At 39.8% G+C, this 26601-nt stretch overlaps 1 protein-coding gene across 2 annotated transcripts in view; it reads left to right on the forward strand.

The window, feature by feature from the left end:
- RELN (reelin) overlaps positions 1-26601 on the forward strand; it is a 268404-nt gene that overhangs the window by 40505 nt on the left and 201298 nt on the right. For both annotated transcript variants that reach the window (XM_056516168.1, XM_056516160.1), the window contains exon 2: positions 3711-3821. In XM_056516168.1, the coding sequence (XP_056372143.1) occupies positions 3711-3821 (111 nt within the window). The remainder of the gene's footprint in view (positions 1-3710; positions 3822-26601) is intronic.

A 26601-nucleotide genomic window follows, 5' to 3' on the forward strand; every position in this document is an offset into this window, starting at 1 on the left:
TCTCTCTCCCCCCTTTTTTCTCCAGCCAGCATATAAGACTTCTTACTTTAAAACACTGAGAAACTTTCCAGATCAAAACATCATCAGAAATGATATCTCCACAAAGCACTTCCACTCCAACAAAGCAGTATAGCTGGATGGAAATATTTTTCATGGGACTTTTTTCAGCGAGCTTTTATTAGTCAGAGAGTGCTCTAAGAGTACTAAGTGAGGACAGAGTCTGCAGAAATATTTAGATACTAAAAATGAAAATGTCTCTGTTGAGCATATGTGAACTCTGATTTTTTTTTTTTTTTTTTAATGTGTATATATAGAAAATATAATATGTCCAAACTTGGAGAAACACTCTCACACTTTAGAGCAGAGGAGTTGATGAAAGCAAAGGACAGTGGAATTTTTTCATCCAGGGAAACATACTCTCTAATCTCATGTCAGAAATTAAATGTTTAGACTGAAATTCCTTCTACCTTAAATAATTAAATTAGTCTGAGGGAGACATCATGAAAGCAAACCAACTCAAGTAGTCAAGGGGGTAAAAATTAGGAAGTATTTCAGGAGCTGAAAATAGAAGGAAGTGTTGAGCAACTCTTGAAGTTGTTACCACCTTTGCCTCTAAAATTTGTAGTGTGATATTGCCTGATCAGTAGGTTGTTCTAAAATGCAGCCCTCGTGCATTTCTTGGGAAGATGTTCTCAGTCCCTCGTACTGGACTGTTTCAAAGCAAGTGAGGCTTCCTGCCTACATCTGCAGCCTGGGGGGTGTGGGGTGGGGCAGGTGGAGCAGGATCCCTGCCTGTCCCTGTTTCTGTTCCTATCCCTGTTCTGTTTCTGTCCCCGTCCCTGTGCAGCAGCAGCAGGGCTGGCACAGGGGCTGCTCTGGGTGGGTCCAGCACAGCCCTGCCCTGGGGACACTCAGTCCCAGTGACACCAAGGCCTCCTCACTGCTCCACTCCCCACATTCTCCTCCCAAAGGGTCTCCTGCATGGAGCAGAGCCTGCTCAGGTGGATGACAGGCTGTTCTGTCCCTTGGGTGCCATGGGGCAGCACTGGGGCACTGCCAGAGCCCCCCAGCCCTGCCCAGCCCTGGCTGCTCTCTGTCCTTCCAGATGTTTTCCAAAGTCACAGTGGGTCATGGCTTTGGTCCTTGCTTCTGCAGTGCCAGGTATTTGACATCAACTACATCTGGCATGAGCCAGTGTAAGGGCACAAGCAAAGCCTGGTGGAGGAAACTTCTTGTTCTTTTGGGAGAGGAATTTAGGACCCCACAGTAACAAGCCCTAGCCCTTATATAAAATCACAGTCCTATTGCTGGGCTGTGCATTAGCACACCATTCCTGTTCTTGGTCATTATCACTTGGCATAATGTGTGTTTTCTTTCATTTTGTGGGAATTTGATGTATTTCACTGGTGGGTAGGCAAAAAAAAATCATCACTGAGAATGTCGTGATTAATTTTTTTCTCTTGAAGAACTATGGAATTATTCTGAAATGTATGACACGTGTGTAATAACAGCTTTGTGCTCTGTTTTTAAAAAATGTGCTAGAGGCCTTGTGCAGTTTCCCAGAGGCTTAATGAGGGAGCCGTACTGTGCTGGAAATTTTTCAACAATAAAAATGGACCTATTACATGCTTATGTAAAATGAGGGTTGACAATCACACAAATATGTCCAAAGTCAAATACAGGCATTGTGAAATATCACTTCTTTCCCACAGAGAAACTGGTCACCTGTTCACAGTAGGCTTTTGCATTATATCCCATCCAGCAAAGAATAAGATGCTTCCCCACAGGGAAACAAAATGGCAGCAAAGTACTGGCCCAGTGCCCTTCTATCAGTGCTTTTCACTGACTCTTTTGCCAAGTCTTCAAAAATAACACATAGGCATACTTTTCAACATATGTTTTGCCTCTTTGTTGGTTTAAAGGCATAAAGGGAAGAAAAGGTCATGTATTATTCACCACTTCATCATCAAATGCAGAAAAAAAATCATTGTTTGCTTGTTTGATTTTATTTTACTCTCCCTAATACATCTTTTTTTAAAAATAAAATCTAGAGTCATTTTCTGTTTTTTTTACATCTATCAGAAGTAGCCTGTTCTGAGAAACAGAACATATGGCTCTGAACCTGCATCTGAATTCAGGGAAGTGTCTATTGCAAAACATTGAAATTTGGAGTCATGGGAGCAGAAAAGTTGGATTCAGGGCTTCTTCAGTGTAGTATTAAATAATCAAAGAAAAGAGAAAAATTAAATACAATGTGTTGAAGAATAAATTGAACATGGTAAATACTGCTCCTCTACTCAAAGTAAATTAAGCTACTGTCAACATTTTTATATTTTTTAAAATATTAAACACTAATTTTAAGCCGAAAGTGTACCACAGAGGAAACACTGACTGTTAGGACTTAAACCCATCAGTCTCTCTGTTGAATGTGTTTCACCAGTGAATGTCCTAGCAGTCACCTTGGAGTACCTTGCTCCAGTTTCCTGGCCAGTCACTGGCTCAGGATGTCCCCAGCAAAAGAGGGAAACGTAGGAAGGCAGAATGTGATTTAGGACTGGTCAGCAACCCCTGACAAGCACTGATCTCTCCAGGTTAAGGGAATAGAAAGGATTGAGGTGTGAAGCAGAATGAGTGTGGTAGCTGAGGTCTGGATGCATCTTCAGTGTATGAGGCTACAAGTCATAAGACTCTTCTTCAGCAGAGAGAGTTTCTTGTTGTTTTATTGATCTTCATATGGCTGGTGACTGCCCAGCCCTCTGATGTGCTGAGGTCTCTCTGCAGGGCTCTCTGCCTTTGAAGGAGGCAGCAGCTCCCTCCTGTTTTGTATCATCTCTGGTCCTGCTCAGTATCCCTTCCAGCCCTGTGCCCAAATTGTTTATGAAGATGTGGAAGAGCACAGGGGCTGGAGAGCACAGATGGAGCCCTGGGGAGCCCCACCAGTGACAGGTCCCCACTCTGATGTCACCCCATTCACTGTACCCCTTTGTGCCTGACCTGTGAGTCAATGATGTGTTTATCCAGCTGTGTGTTGGACATCCTCCACAAGGATCCTGTGAGAGGCAGCACCAAAAGCTTTGCTGAAATCCAAAGAGGTTATATCAACTGGCTTCCCTTGAGGGTTACCTTGTCAAATGCCCCAAAGTAAAAATATGAAAATTAGTGTGTACAATTGAATAAATATGGCAAGAATTGTCAATTCTAACAAAGAATGTAGAGATGCCAATATTACTTTTAGTTGCTATTTGGATGTTTTCTGCTATTACTTAAGAATCTCTTAAAAATGCATTCCTGAGCTATTTAAATACACACAATGTGTAATCTCTCAGATGCCTATATAGCCTCAATGTATAATACTATAACAACAATGATAACTCTAACTTGGCACTTATTTAGATCCAGAAAGAGCAGTACCATAATCCTGGTAATTTCATTGCTTTAATTTAATGTCTGGACAATTGCTTACAGGCCATATATTCCAGTGCATTATTTTCTAACTCATAGTGCATTTAATGAATACTGTAGTTGATGCTTCTGGCAAAGGCAACTTCCCAAGCACCAACTGAAAGTAAAGTAGCAGAAATATTGGGGGAATTCAGGTGGATTCACTGGACTGTATGATGGGAACTCATTCAAGAGCAAGAGCCTGCTCACAGAACACGTATAGGATCTTAAGCATAATATTTACACATATTTTATTTCTCTCATTTCAGTGACTATCTCGACAAGTACCTTCTTTGATGGCTTACTGGTAACTGGGCTCTACACATCTACCAGTGTTCAGGCTTCCCAGAGTGTTGGTGGTTCCAGTGCTTTTGGATTTGGTAAGTCCAGTGTAATTTACCTTCTGCAACTTGGGTAATGAGTACTTGATTGTACAGAGGACATCAGTAGCAACACAATTGCTGGAACAGGTTAATTTACACTGAGTCATCAATAATACATGGGAGTCAGTGGGAATCAATGAGATAAGGCTGTGGTGGCTTTTAGGCAGCTTTTATTGCTTCTAGTACCACCTTCACCTTTGCTCAGCCCTGGTGTTAGTATACTGAATAATATAAATTTTAAGAGAGAAGAGCTTCAACAGATAAATTGTTTTAAACAGCCTTTTCTAAATTGTGTGACATTTTGTATAAACTGAAGCATTTAGCCTAAAGCTTCTAAGTGTTTCTTGGGCTGAAAACCTTTAAGCTTGTGCCAACCTACATTTCTATTCAGTTAATAGCATCTTCCTTAAAACCAGAATGCTGGTCAAGACATTTTATACAACCAAATATTTACCATGTCTAAAATGCAGAACTGTAGTAAAAGGGATACAATAGGCTTTGCAAAATTATCATGTATTCCAGGTTCTGCTGTAGCCCTCAGCAGTAGTAGTTGTGCTAAGGACAAACATTTTTTTAAATAATCCTTTCTAAATTTTTGCAAATAATTGACAGCTATACCTTCTGCAGTTTGTTATTTGGTAGCATTTCTTATGTCCTTACAAATAATTGTGTTCCTTGAGTTGGAGGAACTCAGTGACCCTAACAAGCAATCCATGGTGAAGGTACAAAAACAGGTACCAGTCATATGGGACACCAACTGCACTGCACTTCACTGGCATGTTTAAATGCTAATTTGTCTGCTTGGGCCAGAATTCAGTATTTTCTTCATAATAACCTCTCATGGTACTTACTTTGTTATAAAGCATGTAGAACATGAGTGGTCTGGGCATTTGAGTGTCATTCAGCAGGCATACATTGGCTTGTAAATGAAAGAATGTAATGTAAATAGCACATTATTTAAAGCTGTACTGAGGCATAATTTGAGAAGGGCTTTGTTTCTGTGGGTAACACCACGGTTCAACCTCAGACTTTTTGCTCAGCCTTTCAAAGAAAAGAACGTGGCTGGCTCAAGGTTTTCATGCTGTGGAGAAGGCACAGAAAAAAAAAAGATTCCCTTTTCTGGAATGATTTGTACTGCTGTTACTCCTTTCCCACTGAACTGCTTACAGGACTGATAGAATCTGATGGAGTAAGCAAGACAGAAAGAACTTATCAATGTGAAATTTCTGGGATGGTCAAGTCACTGGCAAGCCATTACCTTGCTGTAAAATAAGTGTTTGTCTCATTGGGAGATCATGGCAAACTCACTGGGCAAAGTATACTGGTCATGTTTAATTACAACTAAGTATTTAAAAATAACAATAAAGCAAAATTTGAAGACCCTAAATACCTCTGTGCATCTTCAAAGAATGTCTGTATTTTTCCCTAAATGCATATCTTCATTTGTAAAATAAGGCTGCTCCAGCTGATGTTTTATTGAGACAGATGATAAAGTAACATGTCATGTATGACAGAAATAACAATGTGGCCTTCTTTAACTTGCCAAAGGTGCTTCTCTACTCTTGATATGTTACTTTGACCATTCTGTCACTGTAAGGTAACCAACAATTAAACTGGTGTCATGTGTGGTGTGCAAAAGAAGCTCCAAGCCTACAGGCTGGAAAATTGCAAAAACCAAAGTGATGCAAAAGCCAAAGTGATGCAAAAGCAGTCATGCAGATTTGGAGTTACTTCATTTTGATTATCAGCACAAATTCTCAAATGTCATGCCTAGGGAGATCTGATGCTCTGTCTTGAGTGTGCTCCATCTCTGAATTTTTAATTTAACTTTCTGTGGGTAAAGTGTAGGGTCAGTTGTGTTACCCTGTTAGTTAAAAAATATTTTAAATAAAAGTCTCAATTTTCTTTTTTTCTTTGCTATTTCATAAGCTTGTATATATATATTGGAAAAAGAAAAAAAAAAAGTTTCATAGCAGATTATGCTCTTGTGCTGTGTCTTTGAAGTCACAGTAAAAAATAAACAGTGAAGGAAAAATGGCAATGGCTTGCAAAAGCAATTTTATTAGATGCTCAATCTGTGATGTGCTGATGGCTCCCAGGACTAAGAGCTGCATAAACTTTTCCTATCTCTACTTTGCAGTGAGAGATGAGAAATCTGGCCTCTTCCAAAAAGCATTCAGCATGTAAATGATATGCTTTTAAAAATTATTTGGTAGTTTTGAAAAGTAACAATATTTTAAAATCAACCATTTTCAGTAGAAAAATAGAGCAGTCTCCACAGTATCTAATACACTGTTTAGTAAAATAGCAGGTGGGACTGACATTGTTTTGCCTTCTGAAGAAAACATAAAGCACTTTCTTCAGAAACCCCAGATCCATCTGTTGTGTCATCATTTCCAATCAGCAAAGAAGCTGTTTCTCCTTTGAGGGATGTGATTGTGATATTCAGGTTTAGCTTGCTGGAAATTATTATGTTTTTTAATGTTGAGGACTAGTCAGGTTCAGAGACCTCAATTCAAAGATTTATGTGGTTTATCATAGATTAGATGGGGGGAGGGCAAAGCTGGGCCTTTAAAACCTGAAGATAGTAATTTTCTGAAATTGGGTTGATAGTGGTTGCTTAGGGTGCAGGGAAGGATATTTTTTCTCCCTTGCAATATTACCATTGAAATGCTCTTGTCTGTCTCACACAGGTCACACTAGATTATCATAATCTTCCAGACTGCCCCACAATTTGAAGTCTCCCTAAAATACATGTATGTTTCTTCTGTGCTATGAGCTACTGTGTTGTGACTGCAATTATCTTTACCAGTTTAGGAAGTTACTTGATGGAGAGACAGTCATTGTTAGCTATAACAGTTAACCATGTCAAGAAGCTTTGAAGAAAAAATGATAAAATATTTTAATTCTTAGGGTTATGTTCTCTTTCTTCTTCAGTACATATTGTGTAGGCAAAGAAATAGTTCCTGGTTTCCTCTGTGGGATTTCACTGACATGAAGCATGTTGAAATTTTTATTTGAGAAACTTTCTAACAATTTCTTGGTGAGAAATGTGTGAGTTTTGTGGAATAAAAGTTAATAGTGATTTTGTCCCAGTCTGAATCATTTTCTGAGTTCAAATTAAGGCAAAACTAAAATTGTAAAGCTAGAATTAGAACTGGGATCAAATGTAATTGTGTTGAAACTTCACTAAACCAAGCTGGGAGGATCCTTTAGCAAAAAAATAATCTTTAAAAGTAGCTTTTAAGAATCTTTCTGCTTTTTCTTTCTTCGTTAGACCCCCTGATACAACAGATACTCTCTGAAAGCTGCCTTTCACCTGCCCCTCACACTGCACCTCCACACATCCCAGCTCCTCCCAAGGCTTTCTGGCTCCCTGCTAGCTTTTCAGTGATAAATACATGGCAAATTATATCCAAGTTTGGTGTAATTAGTTTTGTACAAACTACGGTGGGAAACATGAGCCTTTCTAGCTGAGCCCACCAAAACCCTAATTTTATGCAAAATCATAATGACTGCACAGATGTGTACCTTTTAGTAAATGTTAACATTTTAAATAGCAATTTCATGATAACATTTGTATATGCATTAACCTTCCAACCTAAACTGCAAAGGTCCTCTTGGAAGTCCACAGGTTCTATTGTAGCAGACTCCAAGCTCTGATTGCACTGGGAAGTGTTGCCATAGGCCTAACTGGACAACAGAAATTCTTTGTTTGTATTCTGTGTAGGTTTACACAATTTGTCATTTGCAATCTTTTAAAACAGACAACTCCATTCTACTGTGAGGTCATAAACTCCTCATGAAATTTAGGTTTTTTTAACTGTGTGGGCTACTTTATAAGAAACTAGGAGGGTGATGTTACCTGGAAACATTTTAGTGCCTGAACTTGCATCTTCTAGAAAGCAAAAAATAGAAAATGGAAGAAGATATTGCAGTCTTTTTTCTTTTGCAATTCTTTGTTTCTATACCATGATCATACATATTTTAAGTAATACATTGACTCTGGGATCTAAAAAAATGAATAGTTACAAATCTTTGAAATATGGTGAATAACACATTTCCTAGAGGAAATCCTGGAAAGAGCAGATTCAATATAATGACACTTAAATTATCTCATACCCTTTGCTTTTTACTATTCTGTTGCCTTTTGACAGGATTAAAGCAGCCCTCACATAATCTTCACTGGGTATTTTGGTTACAAGTGTGATTGCACAGCCAACCAAAACCCCTCTCAGTTTATAGGGGAAGGATCATTTTGATGTGGTTCTGCATGGGTTGGGAGCTGGGGAAAAGGAAAAGAGTGGTTCCAGGTCCTGTATCCCCTTTGACTCCTAGGGCAGAGCTGCTGTAGGTGATGCCACCTGATGCTGGTTTCATCTCCAGAGGAAGGAGCATGGAGGGTGCTGAGGGACACCTCCAGTGCCATCTCCAAGGGGTTCCACAGCCAGTGCACCCCAGCTCTGCCAGCACATGGGTCTGGGAGCTGATCCTGGATGGGGTTTGTGGTTTTGAGCTGTCACAGGCTTGGTTTTGGCATCAGTTTATGCTCAAACACTGATGCTTCTGGGACAATGTTTTGCTTTCAGATTTTGACATATAAAGGAAAATATCCCCCACTAACACTGTGAGATGGAAAAAGGCCAACTGTTGCATTTTCTTGTTAGGTGAGCCTATAAAATTGATCCCCCCTGCTCAGTCTGCCTCTCTGTGCTTGCTCATAGCTCTAAAAAGTAAGGAATAGTCAGTAAATGACAGCTCTTAAAAAAAGTTTTCAGCTATGTACATGCTACTGATCTTGAAGTGCAGTTTTGTAACTTACAGAAATTGCTACAGATCCCTGGTTTATTTTGTGACAAGCCAAATGGGCTCCAGGACCCTCCCTTCACACCAGAGATATTTGCCAGAAACCAAACAGATGGTAAACTAGGAAGAAATGACCCTCGGCATTCTCATTAGAACAGTTGGGGAAATTTTAATGGGCCCCCGTTTGCCTTGTGCTGTATCTAATACCCTTTGAACTGCCACTTTTTTTTCCCTTTTTTTTTCTTTGTTACAAGTCAACTACTGCCATGTATATTTTAATAGGGATTATCAAATACAATTTGCCCAGAAGATGTAACAGCCCTCTGCTGCTAATTAGCAAAGTTTAAATAGTCACTGAGTTCTGGAATAATTGGAAAGAAACAGTAATTTTTCTGCCAATGTATAATTACCAATTAACAGGAAGATAAAATATCTGTACAGCAGTCATATCTTGAAGAATTTGTTAACAGTCAATTAAATAGTCAGTTGATGCCAAACTGACATTGGTCAAGAAAGTTTACATTTGAGTTTTAAGATACTTCCACCTACAAATTATATGTAAGGAAACCATAATGATGGCAAAACTTTGAAAGTCTCTTTGTCATGGTGTTTAATTACTACTTAATTGTCTTCATGGCCAAAAGTTGACCATTTCTGCGAGTGACTGACTGCCATATGTGCCTTGTGGAAAGGGTTTTAGCTTTATTAATACAACATAGAGTCATTATCATGGCATAGGCAGTAATTACCCGTGCTTGCCTGGCAAGGAACTGTCCCCAAGTGTTTTAACTGCTGAGGAAGAAAATTCCCCACATGCAATTGGATAAGGCAGATGCCCCAAGGTTGGAGGAACAAGCTAACTGGAGAGGGAGCCTACACAGAAAATACTTAAAGTGGCCTTGTTTTAGTCTAGTTTCACCCAGTCCAGTCACCCTGAACATCTTCATCCTTTTCTGCAACTGCTGTTGGACTTGTCAGGTTTGTCTAACTCCAGCCATGGAAGCAGCAGCAGCTCTTGGACATCAAAATCCAATTGTGCCTAATCTGCTGAGAAACTCTGAGTTAGCCCACAATTTATTTCAAATATCTTTGTAGCATTTGGAAGATGACATTAAAATACTTCAAGCTTTTAACCTTTTAAACATAGCTGTAACTCCTGCTAGCATTGGTGTGGTGAGGGCTGAAAAGCAGAATGAGCCTCCTGAGGGGTGTGGCACATGAGACATTGCTCACATGTGTTTGTGAGCTCTGAGCAGTGGGTGCAGGTGAGAGTTCAATTCTGCAGGCAACACTTCAGGCTTTGCAGATGAGCTCGGGGTGATGACTGCACTGGAGACACAGAGGAGCATTTTCCATGTGCCAGTGCTTATAAAGGGGCCCCTGGAGCTTTAAAACTAGAAAATGCCTTTAAAAATACTTTTACACAGCCAAAACCAGAGTGCTAATTGAAGAGCTGGGGCCAATTTTGGTCCAATTTAGCAAGTACATTTATTCAGTAATGATGTTTTTTTCAGGTCTTATATAAATCCTTTTTTCCCCCTGGGTGACCAAAAAATGGTATGGGGAAAAGCTAGGGAATAATTGAATTTTAATATGAATTTTTCAATTACATCCTAATATTTTATAAAAATGCATGTAGTAAAAAAAGTGATGCAAAAGTTTGTGATTTGATCAATGTTTTTGCTATACCTCATACCTCTGAGAATATTCCTGATTCCAATAAGATAAGGATTTCATTCAAAATATATTAAGACGTAAAATATTCATTGTGACAGGTTGGTGATTTTTATTTATACTAGTGTTTATTGAAAGTAATTTGAAACACTTTTTGAACTGTGCAAATTGTAGCTCCTTTTAATAATGGAAAATAATATATAAATAGGTACAGCCCCCATCTATGTAGACAGAGAAGGGCAGTGGAGCTGGGGAAGGGTCTGGAGCACAGGTCTGATGAGGAGCAGCTCAGGGAGCTGGGGGTGCTCAGCCTGGAGAAAAGGAGGCTCAGGGTGACCTTGTCACCTCTACAGCTGCCTGAGAGGAGGATGGGGTGAGGTGGGAAGCAGTCTCTTCTCCCAGGCAACAACTCAGGAAAAGCAGAAACAGCTTCAGGTTGCACCAGGGGATGTTTAGATTGGATATTATGAAGAAATCTTTCACTGAAAGGGTGGTTAAGCATTAAAAAGTCTCCCTGGGGAAGTGGTGGAGTTACTGTCCCTGGAAGTGTTCAAAAAATTATTAGATGTGTCACTTTGTGATATGGTTTATTGAGCATGTTAGTATTTGGTTAAAAGTTGGGCTTTATTTTGAGATGTTTTCTAACCTTAATAATTTTATTATTCTAAATCTTGCCTTAAAATCCATCTTCTTTGCTTTTTAATGGGTAAATCACTCTTGTTTGCTATTGGTTAGAGAAATGTCAATGTATGACTCAATTCTCTTTTATAACTGCTTTATTTTCTTAGCAATAACATTTGTCCTATTTGTTCACCAACTAGACTGTGATCTCTAAAGCAAGGACTTTCTTCTTTATTTTTCTGTACAGACATGCTGGCACAATACAGCCCTACCTTTACTGTTCATGACTGTTATTATAATACAGATAATAGTGCAGAAAAGTCAAGGAAAAATGAATTAAGCCTTCATTGATTGCAATAACAATAACAAAATAACTTTCCTCTCCAAAAGATGCTGTCATTGTGCTTTGAGAGCTCCATTCAGCAAGACTGACAGGCTGGAGTTTCATGGTTACTTGTGGTAACAGAGGGATATCTTTAATAAAATAGGGGGGAAAGGCCAACATCTAGAAATTTAGGGCCATCTTAGAATTCTGTTCTCTGTGTGTTGTGTATGCCTCAAGAACAGATCAAGCAGTGGTTCCCATGGCTGCATGAGCTTCTCCCAGCAGTGTGCCTGCCTGCACCTCTTCTTGTCCAGAGCCTGGTTCTGTGATCCTCACTGTCGTGTGTTGTGCTGTGACAGTCAGGCAGAGCCCCTTCTCCTCACTTCCTGGTTTTGGCAGGCCTGTTATTTTCCTTGCATTTTGTTTTATGTCAGGATGTGATAGCATATTCAAGCAGAACTCACTGAGCTCTTGGACTTCAGCAATTATGATGCATTGGAGCCTCTTGCAAATGTGAAACAAATTGGAAATGGTTTTTGTCACAATTTTGAAGACAAGTTTGTAAACTAATTTCTGGCATATTATGACAAACAAATGTCATCAGACTGCTTCCCCCATATCTGCCAATTTGCCACATTTTGAAGCAGAGTTGATTATATGTGGTGAAAAATCAGGCTTGCAGGAAAATGGAGCCCTCTGTTAAATCCTGATCATCACCTGTCCCTCCAGCTGAATTCACTGTTTGCTTGTCTCTTGTCAGTGTTGTGACTGATAATAATTTGTGTGTTTTCAGAGATGGTTCACAAGAAAAATCTGCTCCAAATCTGTTAAAAGGAATATCTCAATTTTCAAGAATATCCCAGTGAAAGGTGACTGCTGTTTGTAGGGAGTGATTGATGGGGTTGCATCTTTATGGGAGCTAGAGAAGGAGGTTCCCAGTTCATGCTGGCAGTGGGAGCAGGGCCAGCTCCTGCTCTCCTGGGGCACAGGAGGGAAGGGCAGAGTCCCTCCATGCTGCTCCAGCTCAGCTACTGCTGGCACTGCTGGCAGGTGGAGAGAAGGGATTCTGCCTTTGCATGGGCAAGGCAATTCTGACTGCTCAAGGGGTATTTGCTGATTACTGAGCTTAGAAAATGTGGGGCTGGTTTGAAGTGAAATTTGTAAAGTATCAAACATGCACTTGCTTGTAAGTGAGCATCACCTCACAGGAGCCTGTCAGTCCAGTCATTCTTGCTATAAAATCCCCAGGAAGAAAAATTGCAGACTTTCACATGAAGTCCTTACTCTTTGGAGTAGGGTTGTTCTGCAGTTCTGCTCTGCTGGATTTCATCACTGAATGAAGTCCATAATTCCAGGGTGGTCATGTCAGTCTGGGTGTGGCTTTGCACATGACTTTTTATGAAAGTCATGAAAGAGAGGGAGAAAAAAGATGATTTTTAATTTCTGTAACAAAATATGAGTATTAATACTTTAATAGTTCATCTGCTGCTTGAGTTTCATTGTTTATAGTGATTTATTAAACATAGTGTCATTTGAACACTGACTTTTGCTTCTGAACAGAAAGAAAATATGTCTTTTAGGCAAAACTATAACTTCAGGATATTGAAAGCTTTAAGCAAGGACTTATTTAAATTTATCAAATGAGTCAATCTACTGTAGTTCTTGCCTCATTTCAACCCTTAGGAAAAACAATGCAATTATTAAAATTGGTGCACTTTGTAACCAGAGCAGTTGTATCTTCATAAGGCTTAGCTTGAGCTGTTTGAGTGCTTGAAGGAAAACAACCTTTAGAAGAAATCCAGTAGATGCACAAGTAGTCAATGCAGGAAAGATACCTTGCAGCTGTGTCAGAAGGTTGGATTTTTGTTTTCCAGATAGCATTAAGTTAAATAGCTGAATGTTGAAAGGTCTTGTGGTGTTTTGGGAAGATGTGATGTTGTACAAAACACTTTCACTGACCTCTAGTTTATTTAAATAAAACTATTTAAATAATTACTTGACAAGGCTATTCTGGCACCATTACAGCAAGAAATGAAACATTTTACATAGCAGTTTATTAATGAAGTCAGTATTTTTCTTCTCTATCACTCTGACATTTGCTATATGTCTGTTTCTGGATAAACTAGTGACACAAATATTTTGTGACACTGGAGTCATACTCCAGTCATATGCCATCATAGTCACCTTGACAGTTTCTGACATGCTGGAAGGATGATGTAATTATTAGAAGTCTGAATCAATAAATGCTGACAGCATCAGCTCTTAAGATGAAGAATATGAACATTTAAAAAGTCTAAACTAAAGAAAAAAAAATCATTTAGAGCTGTTTCATCCTTCAAGTTTTAATTTTTAGAAGGATTAAGTTTAAATTTTTGATTTTGATATGAATAGTGAATTTCCTGAAATATACCATCTGCTTGCTCAGCACATGTATACATTAAGCTTATCATTTTCTCCCTGTAACTGTAATTTTGCTATTTTTAGATTCCATAAGGAAGGTCTTGGTAGAGATTTCTGCTTGTTATCTACTGATTTAAATTTATCACTGAACATGTAATAATTAATATCAGAGGCAGTAGTGACCACCCAGTAGTCATAATTCACTCAAACAGGCAGCTTTGTGATAACCTTTGCTTAAGGAGGGCAAAGATGGAATGAACTCTTTAAAAAACCTTCAGTCATGATCTACCAAGGGCTGAACCAAATAAACTGGAATGTGCTTTAGCTATGATTTTCCCTGAGACTAACAAAGAGGTGTGTGCTAGCTTCTGATGAAAGTTTGGGTAATGATTTAGCATGAGTATGGAATTCAGATTTGTTCTGAAGAATTTATCAGATATATATGATAATATAAAGGAATTTTGCTTATCATGGGACAAATAAGTGTTTATTTGTTCTCCATTTAAATATGTGGAGCAGGATATGTAAAATTCAGTGACATTCTCTATCCTGGAAAATTTTATGAAGAATTTAGGTACTGATTTATTTGTTTTGTTTTTAACACCAGAAAAGTTTAGGATTTTCTTCTGTGCTTTACTCCTAGCTGGATCTCTTCAGCCTGTTTCTGAGCATCCTTGCATTATGGACTTCATTTTTGCTCTGTATGGCTTGGGGACCTTGGCTGGCTGGCTCAGGCATTCATACACAGCCATGCCTTCAGGTGCCTTGTTTTCCAAGGACTGATTAAAATGCAAAGTACTTCTAGAGATGCAATTTTCTGTTGCTTCAGAGTTCATCCAGAGGAGTTTTGAAAGACATCTGTCATATTCAGTTATGGCAGGGTGTTGTGGTGAGCACTTTAGACAAAAAAAACCCCTCTAGATTCAAGGAACTCTTAGGGTGGGACAGACTGGCTCATGGAGACTGAGGGACTTTGTAAATGAGAATATTTCACTACACAGGGTTTTGATTTCATAGTGAATGAAAGCAGAGGGCTTCCATCTGGTAAATCTATGATCATGGAGTCATCATAGAATGATCTGGTTTGGAATGGACCCTAAAGATCCAGCTGCTCCTGCCATGGGCAGGGACAGCTTCCCCTAGACCTAATTGCTCAAAGCCCCATCCAACCTGGCCATGGACTTTTCCAGGGGTTGGGCAACCTGTTCCAGTGTCTCACCACTCTCACAGCAAAGAATTTCTTCCTAATGTCTAAACTAAACCTACTCTAAGTTTCAGGCCACTCACCTTTGTCTTGTCACTACATGCTCTTATAAATATTTTCTCTCCATCTTTCTTGTAGGCTCCCTTCAGGTATTGAAAGGCTCCATAAGAACTCCCTGGAGCCTTTTCACTTCTCCAGGCTGAACAGCACCAATTCTCTCAGCATGACTTCATAGGGGAAGTGCTCTAACCCTCTGACTATAATCTGTGTCCCTCCTCTGGGCTTGCTCCAGCAGGTCCCTGTCCTGCCTGTGCTGGGACCCAGAGCTGGGTGCAGCACTGCAGGTGGGGTCTCAGCAGAGCAGAGGGGCACAATCCCCTCCCTCCCCTGCTCCCACACTGCTGGGGTGGCAGCCCAGGACATGTTTGCTTTTCTGGGCTGCAAGTGCACATTACTGGGTCATGTCCAGCTTTCCTCCCTTCAGCCCCCCCAGTGCTTCTTGGCAGGGCTGCTCTCCATCTGTTCATCCCCCAGCCTGTGCTGATGCTGGGGGTTGATTAATTACTTAGTTAATCTCCAGAGCATAAACTTACAAATCAGTCAGAAGGAATGGACTGTGGTGCTTGTGCTTGAAGTGAAATTCTAATAAAACTCTGGGTGAGAGCCCTTCCTGCCCCTTTCCCACAGATGAGGTAAGGTCAGCCTACAGCTGGTTCATTTTCTCTGGCTGGTGAGACGTGGAGATTTAATGTCCTAAGGTGGACACGTGTCCCATGGCAGGGCTGACCAAGACTCCTCACTCATGCACAGGCACGTTTGCATTGTCTGCCCTTGGGGCTGGGTCCCACCCTGGCTGTTCTTCTCAGGCTATTGTCTGCCTTGGTAACAAACAGCTCCAAGCTCAGCTTTGGGAATAGCTAAAGTGCAGTGCAGCTACAGAATTCTTTAAACATAGCTTTGAAATTACATGAAGAACTTTTTTTTTTTTAAATTTAGTAAGTGAATTTATTTAAGTGAAATTGTATTTAATGTCACCCTATTGGCACAGGGTGAGAAAAATGAGGAAAGGTTACTGGTAACACAATCTGTTTTTATGCTGGCTATGGAATTTGTGCTGTTGCAAGCCCTCTGAAGTACTTTCTAAAAAGCTGGTGTAGAAGTGTCTAGCCAGGACAAGTGGCTTTTCATGCATTGTTTTATGGACTCCCATTTGATGGTTTCTCACGTGTATTTAAAGGCTGAATTCCAGTCTCTAGGGAATGGCTCAGAAAGCATTTTATTTTGACCTGAATTCATTTGCAATTTCCAACAGAGGCATCTCTCAGCAGTTATGAGAGGGTCTTGGTTCTTCAGCACTACCAATTGTAATCTTGCAGCATGCTTTATATTGAGTGCTTACACTAGGTCTTTTATTATAAATCAAATATAAATATCTTCAAAATCAATGCAAATAATTTTCAAAATCCCACCCAAATATGATAACATGTTTACAACTTGCTCAGTAGTGCTCACTTTCATGAATCATAGTCTAATTAAATTAAGTAAAGATCCTGTTTTATGTTTATTTTCATTGTCTTTTTTAATTGAAAAAACTTCCTCCTTGTTTACTAGTAAAGGAAAATGTGTCATATTCCTACTACTTTATTTGTCACAACCACCCCCCCACCCTCCCCAAAACATCCTGAAGGCAAGTATTTGCACCAGAGAAAAAAGACATGAACTCTGGAGTGGTTAAAAATGGGATATAGTCAAGTGGATATTTTCAGTGGAAATAATAGCAGGCATGGTTTTATGGGTTACATAAACCACATGAACAAGAAACCTTGCCCATGTGAATAATAATTATTATTAATATATTGAATTATATTATTGTTACTAAATTGAAGCTGAATTCATTAAACTTACTAATATGCTAAACATGAGGGAACTTGCACTTTAAATCCCCATCCATCTTATTTGCAGTTTGTTTCTCAAAGTGTTTAGTTGTTTTGTTGGTTTTTTTTTTAATGCAGTCCTACAGCTTTCATAACAACAAAGTGAGAAGCTGTCAATCTAATTAGAGCAGGCATTCAAGAAATAGTAGGAAGATATAAGTAGTTTAAAAATTATTCTAATACAAGGGGAAATGGCTTAGACTCTTCTTAAGAAGATTTTGTATTTTTGTGCCCTGAAGACAAATAATAAATCTGAAGGGTTTCAGGAAACCAGTGCAATGAAATGACCTTTTATGATAAACAGAAGGAGTTTGGAAAACAATGTATGACCATAGCACAGCTAGATTGCTATTAAAGCACTGCTTTATCACAGAAAGGTACTTGCAGCAGGAGTTATTTAAACAAGGCAGACAGCATTGAGCTGAACCACTGTTAGTCAGTGCTAACCTGACTTTGTGGCTGAAGCCATGCTTCCTACCCACATAAAGTACAAGAGAAACAGTGAATATTCTTTTTATATCCAAGTAATTCTTATTTTTGACAGCATGATCTAAATACTGCCTTTTTATATATGAACCTTGGTACAAGTCTGCTTAACCATGGCATTTTCAGTGTAATTTGAGCTTTGCTTTGGAAAAATAAATGAGTGATTGGTTTTTAAAAGTAGATTTCTGACATTAACAGAAAACCTGGAAACAGGGCTGCTTGTAGGGAGATAAAATTTTCTATTTTTTAAGAGAAGGCAAGTTATTAAGATAACCTCAGGGCTCACTTGAAGCATGGTCACAATTTAAGCATGATGCTGGTTTCAGCAGGCCCTGCAGTTTGGGGTGGTTTGGCCATTTTGGCACATGATCCCTGTGGTGCCAGGGAATCATCCCCAGGAGGGAGCCTTTCAATTTGGCCCTGGTCCCTGGAGCTGCAGGAGCTGTGACAGTGATGCTGTAGCCTGAATGTGTGTGGATTTAAGCTCCATTTTAAAGCTGGTTATAGTCGTTTATCTCATAAATTCCTCTTGCAAAATTGTTACAATGCTTCATTTGCCTAGTGATTAAAAAGGATCTAAATTAGAGTGAATTTATTCAAGTCCAGTTTCAACCCTTTGTTCCTATACCATGGTTGTCTCTTGGCTTAAGCAGCTCCTTTACAGCCCTGTGATATTTAGTGATAGCAGTCATCCTCTCTCTAAACAAGCTCTTTCTGTCTCCTTTTGTGGCATATTTTACATTCTTCTCATCATCCTAGTAGTCCTTCTCACAGCTGCTCCAGCCTAAGTTAATCTTTTTTGAACACAAGCATTCATAATTACACACAATAATTGAAGTGATGTCTTAGCAGTACTTTACCAGCACCGTGCTAATACTTCCCCCATCGTTACTAGAGATAATTGAGCTGATGAATTCTAGGGCAGTGTTTGTCTTTTTTCACACTGGTAGCTTATTGTCAAACAGTGATTGACTAATGTGAACTGAGCTTTCTCCTCCTCAGTGATTTCTAGCTTATAGCTGAAAGTATTCTTGTTATTATCTAAAGTGCATGACCTCACATGTTGTACAAGAAGTAAAGAATCCACTTTGTGTACTTCTTTTCCCAGTCATTAATCATACTCTGTTTAAAAAATGTGCCTAATTTATAATTTTAATGCTTCTCCTTTGAACTTCCAGGAGCTTTTTCTTGCTGTGTCTTTAGCAGTCTATCTAAAAATCCTTTATTAGGGGATATTTTCTTTGCATTAGGGTAATGTATCTACTGAAATCAAATCACTTTTAAATTTTGAGAAATAATTTATAACCTATAGATACTGAACACTGAGTTTTGGTGTAAGGAATAATTTTTATATCTAAGAAGAATATATAAGGCAGATTAGCTTTTTCCCCCAGATTCTAACAATCTTCAGCTTCCTTCTAAAATTGTGAACCCCAGCAATATCTGTTCTTGTAGCCTCAGTTCATGGAATCATAGAATGGTTTGGATTGGAAACAATCTTAAAGGTCAGCTGGTTCCAAATCCCTGCCATGGGGTTTTTTCCCCCCCTTCCACTAGACAAGGTTGTTCAAAGCCCATCCATGGCCTTGAACACTTTGAGGGATGGGGCAGCCAGAGTTTCTCTGGACAACCTGTTTCAGTTCCTCACCACCCTCACGGCAAAGAATTTCATCCTAATATCTGATCTAAACCTACTCTCTTTCTGTTTGATACCATTCCCCCTTGTCCCATCACTGCATGCCCTTGTGAAAAAATTCCTCTCCATCTCTCTGTAAGGTTTTGGGATGCCACTTTAAGGTCTCCCTGGAGCCTCTTCTCCAGGCTGAACAATCCTAATTGTGTTTCATGCCTCTAATTAATCATTTTTGTGGCACTCCTCTGGACTCACTCCAGCAGATCCACGTTCTTCCTTTGTTGTGAGCCCCAGATCTGGATGCAGCCCTGCAGGTGGGGTCTCAGCAGAGTGGAGCAGGGGGCAGAACCCCTCCCTTGATGTGCTGCCCACATTCCTTTTGATGCAGCCCAGGGTATGTTTGCCTTTCTGGGCTGCAGGTGCACTCTGCTGGGTCATGTTCAGCCTCTCACCCAGCAGCACCCCCAGGGCTGCTCTCAATCCACTCTGCCCAGCCTGTGTTTGTCCTTGGAATTGTTCCAGTGCAGGTGCAGGACCTTGCACTTGACCTTGTTGAGCTTCATGAGCAGCCTCATCCCCCAGTTTCCTTAGGACCCCTGGATGCATTTCACCAGGTCCCACAGACTTGTGCACTTGCAGGTTCCCTGGAGGGTCTCTGCCCTGACCTTCTCCTGCAGCAGGGGGTTCTTTGTTCTGCCAGTCCCTGCCTTTGCCTCCTGACACTTGGGCTGCATGGCTGGAGCCCTTGCTAGTGAAGACCAGGGCTGTGGCACCAGGTGTGGCCTTGGGTGAAGCCTCTTCCTCTTGCAAGTCTCCTTGTTCCTACAGTAGGGGATAGGGAATGGAGAGAAGGGGGGTTGTTTTGGTTTTTTTATTAAGGTTGGCTCAATTTACCAAATACTCTGTTTACCATGTTCCATGTGACCAACCTGACTCACAATTTGTTCCCACATGGCCAATGTTTATATCATTAAAAAGTGTCAGAGTTGGTGATTTCAGATCTTCCAGATTTCTGATAAAAATGCTGACTAACATTTCATGACAATAATCATGAAAATGCTATTTAGTGGTGATTTTTAAGGGACAGCTTGCTAAGTGATTCAAGCACTTAATGTCTTAAATGTATATTTTGTTATTGTTTGGGACCACTTTTGAATATAGGGATATTGCATTTTTAATTGAAGTGCCTCAGGAAAGACTACAAATGGTATTCTGAAACTCAATCAAAATTGAAGATTAAAATTAAAGTTTCAGAATATTCTGGATACTAAAGTGTTCTTTCAGTGAAAACAGATTATATTTTTCTGTTCTGCTAATTAACAATGGAGAAGAGTAGTTATTATGTGAAATTCCATCAGTTAAACAAGAATTCACTTGATTAATACATGCAGAATAATACATGTTAGTCAAATACTGTTTTCCTCTGAGATCCCATTAAAAACTTGATCAAAGTTTAATTACAACATAGGCCAATTATGTTTAGATGACACTGAAAACAAGCCCTTCAAATAATGGGGATGACACAAAGAGAATCAACAATTGTCATAAGCCAAACAGGAATTTCAGCCAAGGGGAAGGTGCTCTTTTGGTGGCAGCATATTGTAATGAAATGACGTGAAAAATTAGCCCAAGAATTCAGATGTTGAGTTTGGTTTGAGTTTTTACAAAGAGGATACAGAGTTTTAAGTCAGCCTTCAATTCACAGTCAGCACTCCTAGAATGCACTGCAATATGTGGCATAGCTGCATTTTTAATTGAATGTAACACAATCCATTGGTGGCCCTTCAGAAAGGAGTGAAGAATAGGATGTTCTTTCTTTGGGTAGTTATGAGGGAGAGCTGCATGACCATACCATTAGAGCTCAGTGGAGCTCCATGGGAAAAGCATAAGCCTCAAAGCAAAAGTACTGCTATTCCTGCTTGGACCATCTGACCAAAGAAAGGCTTTTCTTCAGGAAATATCCTCTGGACAGAAGTCCCAGAAACTCTAAAATAAGTTTTTCTATGATATACTGAATTTTAAGATGTATTTTATGCACAAAAAGTAAGTACTGGTGGAACACCAGGAGCTGCAGGCAGGAAGCTGTGATCAAACTGGTGTATTCTCTAGCAGAGATCCAATTCTGACAGGATAAAGATATCTGACACTGTACTAGCTGATTCATTTTTCCTGTAAGATGACCTGTACTGATGTGGAGCACACTTACATCTACAACCATGCTTGTACAGATGTAGTCATTTAGCTGTTGCTTTCTTGTCCAAATGCCCTGAGACATTTCAGGCTCAGCTTTGAATATAGCCATACATTAAATTTTTACGAATAAAACATCACATTAAAACGATCCCCTTCAGCAGCAAAGATTTATCTTGAAAGTTATTTTCAAACTTTCTCTACTAATATAGCATCTTTTGTTATCTTCAGGATTTCAAAGCACACCAGAGAGCACCAAAACCAACCCGCCTCACCCACTACTGTTCAGAGATCTATTATGGCTTCTCTCCAATTCAGCCTTTTTGTTAATAATGTTCTTCTTTGACCAATTTTCTTACTTTTTTTCCCACTTTAAAAGTAAATAAAATTTACTGAGGTAGCTCAGTAAATGGCATGTTTCTCCTGAAGTAATCCAAACATTACATGTCTTTGAAAATTGACATTTGCACAATGAGTAGAAATAGTTATAAAAAGGTTTAAAATTCTGAATGCCACATCTGCAGTGAATATTGGGATTTGTTTCAGCTCACAGGCTGTTATCTCTATCAAGAGTCCTTTTTTGATAGCACAATAAAAGGTGCCTGCTAGCAAGAAAAAGGTTTATTTCCTTCATTTTTCTTGGAGTGTATTATAGGGCTGACTATGGGGATCACAATCTTTTTGGTGTATATATTAAGTTTTTGCTCTCTGTAATCCTTATTATCAAGGAATTCTTGAAACTGACTGGGACATAAGCTCTAGGTAGCTTTCTGTGGAGCCCATCACAAGCACCCATCTCTCCATGATGTTTATAAAAGGACTGTAAATCATTTGCTGTGTGAGGACTGGCTCATTATGCATCCAAAGTTCAAGTGGTCTGGACTCTTCCCGTGGGAGTTATCAGGGGCTCAAGTGTTTACTCAGTCTTTATATAAGTTTTACAATTTTATAAATTCTTATCAGTAGCTGATGTAAACTGAAATTAGCTGAAAGCCAATTTGGAGCTGCTTACAGGAGTCTAATTATTCAGAAAAGTGATTTCAGCATAACCAAACTTAACTATAGCTGGTTCAAGAGGCATAAGTTGTTGATATGGGTTGAACACATCTGTGCTTATGTCATGCAGTGTGAGGGTCTGTGTATCTGTGCATTATAAAATGCTTTATTTCCTTAATTTGCTATTTTAAAGGATCTCTTAAGTGTATCATTTAAGAGTGAACAAGGCAAAAGAAGCATTCAAAAACTGGAAGATCATATTGCATGGTTTTGGTCTTTCCATCATCACTGTGCCTCTATGGCTCTCTACTTGAAGCTTAGATGTCACTTCCAAAGAGCTATCTGTACTTTTTACTGCACTGCATAAACCTGTGTTTAAATTGCAAGATAAATACCAGGCAGTGTTAGAAGCTTGGAGTACATAAATTCATTACAGCCACAATTAGTGATCACAAATGTTCTATGAATATATTTTGGGGAAGCAGGACAGAGGCATTCCCCACTCCTCCATGTCTTTGTGAACTTGTAGATATGGAGCTTCTTCCTCAGGTGGCCACCCTGTTGCTGTCTTCAGCTTCCCTCTGGAATGGCTCTGCCACCCTTTGGATTCACCTGTATGACATGGCTTCAATCCAAGAAGCAGCTTAAGCCATACAATATCCTTCCTCAGTGAATTTTTGGACACTGCACAGATAACACTCTGTGAGTCAGCTTTAGGATGCCACTTTCTCCCAGATCACACTGTTTGGCATATTTGGCCCATAGCTGTAGATCTATTGGAAACTCCCTAATCTATGCAGATTTGGTAAGCATTTGTTTACCAGAAATATCCTCTTATATACTATTTTATCAATGAGCAGCAGGATCCAGAAGCACTATCTCCATTCATAAATCAGTAGATTCCATCCAAGAAGATCAGTGCCAGGTTAGAGAATATGTGGAGGAGTGATATTTGTGAGAGTTGATGTTACAGTGTGCAACAGCAAAGTTACAACTGCTAAGTATCTGGAAGTCCTAGAAGAAAAGACCCCAATTAGCATGTGGGGCAGGGCTGAGATTAATGTGAATTAGGAAACCTTCTCATTTCCAAACTGCTAATCTGCCTTGAACAAGAAAAAATGTATTTGAGATGTAAAGTTAAATTTCTCCCTGAGTGAAACACACATTTTTTTTGTTGCAAAACAATCATGAAGGGGACAACTTCCCAGTAGGGCTGCAGCTCTTCAAGGTATTCTTCTTTTTAAGTGCAGATTAGCACGTCAAAAAGCAGAGCCATGTTTTATCTTTACATTTTTAGCCTTCTCTTTACACATTAATGGAACTGCAGCTCCCTAGTGTAAGTCCCTTGGGTGTTGCTTTGACTTAGCATATTTTTTAAACCCTTTTTAAATCCACAGTAAAATCCTGGAACATTTATCCTGCTACAACCACAGTGGGGGGCACCAGCTGGGGGAGCTGAGCTTTCAGCTAAGTGTTCATTCATGGAACTGAAGCAAGCAAGGTTTAAGATTAAATTCAGGCATCTAGCTAATGCTATTGGAGCACCTGGGATGCTCTGCTCACACTCACATCCCACATCTGGAGTCCAAATATTTTTTCCATTTCCATCCCAAATTCTAAAATGCAACTCAGACCTTCTTACACATGATCTTTAGTTTGGTGTTGTCCTCCTATTTCCATAGGTCTGGATAAAGCTTTCCCCTTTTCAGCAAAACCATTGGGTTTATTCAGAAGGCATGTAGTATTTCTTTATCACTCTTGCATTGTTACATTGGCTGCTATCACATGAACCTTGCTTAGGCTTCAGATGTGAGTATTGTATTCTGTTTTAATTTTGTTTTCCATAAGTGCATAGGACACCGAGCACAGGGGCTGCATCCCCCAGGTGATGGGAGCAGTGTGTGCCCTTCTGGGGGGCACAGCTCTGCCTCTGGGCCAGCCCAACTCCACTCCATGGCAGCACCCCGTTTAAAAACTCAATTTTAAGATCTTATATTGAACATGAAATGACTGCAGGTGATCAGCATTTACCATTTAGTCATAAAGTGCTCTTCTGAGGACACAGACTTCAATTACTGCAGTCCTTTTCCCCAAGAGTTTCAGTTAACATTGACTGATAGTTTATAAGGGGTTACTGTTCTTGGTAACCTGCTTTTACTTGCTGCTCTTGTATCTGATCTGGGAGTGCATTTGCATGTTGAGGATTGATGATGTTTTGTCTAGAAGTAAGTTTCAGGCAAAGGAATGAAAGGCAGCATTTCTTTCTTTGCATTCTTGTGACTCTTGACTGACTGTATGTGTTATGAGATAGAAACAAAACTGCAGTGTTACAATTTTCTGTCTATGGTATGTATGGATTAATATATACCATATGGCAGGGGGAAATGCATCAGATTTTTTTTTCATGGCAATTTTTTTTATCACTAGAGTAAAAGTAGTAATGTGAGAATGAATTAGTAAAATAATTTACTCTCCTTCTGAGCTTTCTGGCTGTGATTATTTTTGCTTCTTTTGGTGTGTGAAACTTCTTTTTTTAGATTTTGTTTCCTGAAAATTTTTTATGCTGTTCATGTTTTTTTGCTTGCAATATACTTTTTGAGGAGTTTTCTGGGTGCCATTCTTCAGTGGGCAGAAATTCAGCCTGCTGACTATGCTGCCCTTCCCTTTGTAATGCTCTCAACATTGTGGTCCATTGCTGAGCAGGGAGAGGCAATATGAAACTGCAAAGAATTGCATCATTGCACTATTTAAGATAAACCAGGAGGCAAAGTAAATTGCTACAGATGCATCTCTCCTGCCATCTTTCCAGAGCAGACAGACTTTTGGGAGGCTGAGCTGCTCCAAAAGCCTCCCAGAGGCTGTGGGGCTGGCAGTGCCAGGTCACTCCAGTGTCCCAGCAAGGGCTTCCCTGTGTAGGTACTGCTGGGGCTGGGGAAGGGGAGGGAGGGACCTGGAGCACCTCCAGCACTGCTCCTCCCAATGGAAAGTGCCTCTTGCTCCAGCTCTGTGGGATGTTGCCATTGATCCTGGTGAGGGACAAGCCATGGCTTCTGTACCGTTATATTCCCTCCATGGGATGGGAAAGAGAATCAGGAAAAGGTAAAACTAATGGGTTGAGATCAGAATTGAGATAAAGTAAAATATAATAATAATGAAAATTAAGAAAGGGAAAGAGGAATAAGACCCAAAGGGGTAAAAACCAAATAGTGCCCAATACAATTGCTCATCACCCACTGACCAATGCCCCTCCTGTCCCTGAGCAGAAATTGGCAACTTCTGGCCAACTCCCCCCAGTTTATAGACTGGGAATGACATCCTGTGGTATGGAATATCCCTTTGTCCAGTTTGGGTCAGCTCTCCTGGCCATGCTCCTCCTGGTTTCTGTGCACCTGCTCCCTGGCACAGCATGAGACACTGAGAAGTCCTTGATTTAGGGTTCAGCACTACTAAGCAATAACTAAAAAATCAGTGTGTTATCAATGTCATTCTCATATTAAATCCCAAACACAGCACTAGGAAGAAAACAAACTCTATTTTAGCTAATCCAGTCAACACAATATGGTTTCAAGTTGACTTTCAGATCATCTGAGATAAGGAATTGGGGGATAAAACAGGATAACTTCCATAACAACATCACTCCAGAACAGGAAGAGATGTCTGCAAATGATAAACACTCCATCTGGAAAGATTTATATAGAAGTCCCTCTGGTTTCATTATGTAGTTATCATTATTGATTGGTTTGACTGACTTAATTTGCCTTGGAGGAAACTATCAATTTTAAAGCATCAGAGTTCAGCAGTAATGTTGATAACAGAGATGTAAAGAGTAATTAGGGACAGTGCAAGTGCAACCAAGATATGAGGTGCTGAGTGGGTCCTGCAGTGACTGAGGCAGTGACAGCAACGTGGGCAAATGCAAATCATGGCTGCAGGCAAAGGATCAGAATAGAGGAAATGTGTGACAGGGCAGACTGCTGCCAGAAACCATTAAGTTCATTTAAAATAAATTAAAGACAGGCTTAGGATTTTTAGGTAAAGCCATTATTCTAATTAGTCATGCTAGGCTATAGAAGAGCAAGCAGGGTACCAGGAGGTGCTACAAGCAGCCACACAGACAAGAAGGGATGTTGTGACTGCAAACCACTCAGACCAGCCCAGCTGAGTCTGGGCTGAAGACTGCTTCATTAAAAAAAACAAGCTTGGTGCTTTATAGATTCTTTATAGATCCAATCAGGATGCATGTGTTTATAGATGAGTGCTGGGCAGTTCCATTTTTACTGTTCTCTGCAGTGACTTTCTAGTTATTGCACAACAATTGTTTGATGTTCCTTGCTCTGGTCAGCAGGGAAGTTTGGTTGGTTCATGGCTTTGTTTAGATGAGCAGGTCAGGATGGTGATGTCAGTTATGATTGCTGGTTCACAGTTTCACCTCCACCAAAGCAAATTCAGGACAATTCCAGAGGCTCCAGTGCTGCTTTGGTGAATTGTCGCTGCCGCAAGGAGAAGGA

The sequence above is a fragment of the Oenanthe melanoleuca genome, chromosome 1A, assembly GCF_029582105.1.
Source record: "Oenanthe melanoleuca isolate GR-GAL-2019-014 chromosome 1A, OMel1.0, whole genome shotgun sequence".
NCBI classification, from domain to species: Eukaryota; Metazoa; Chordata; class Aves; order Passeriformes; family Muscicapidae; genus Oenanthe; species Oenanthe melanoleuca.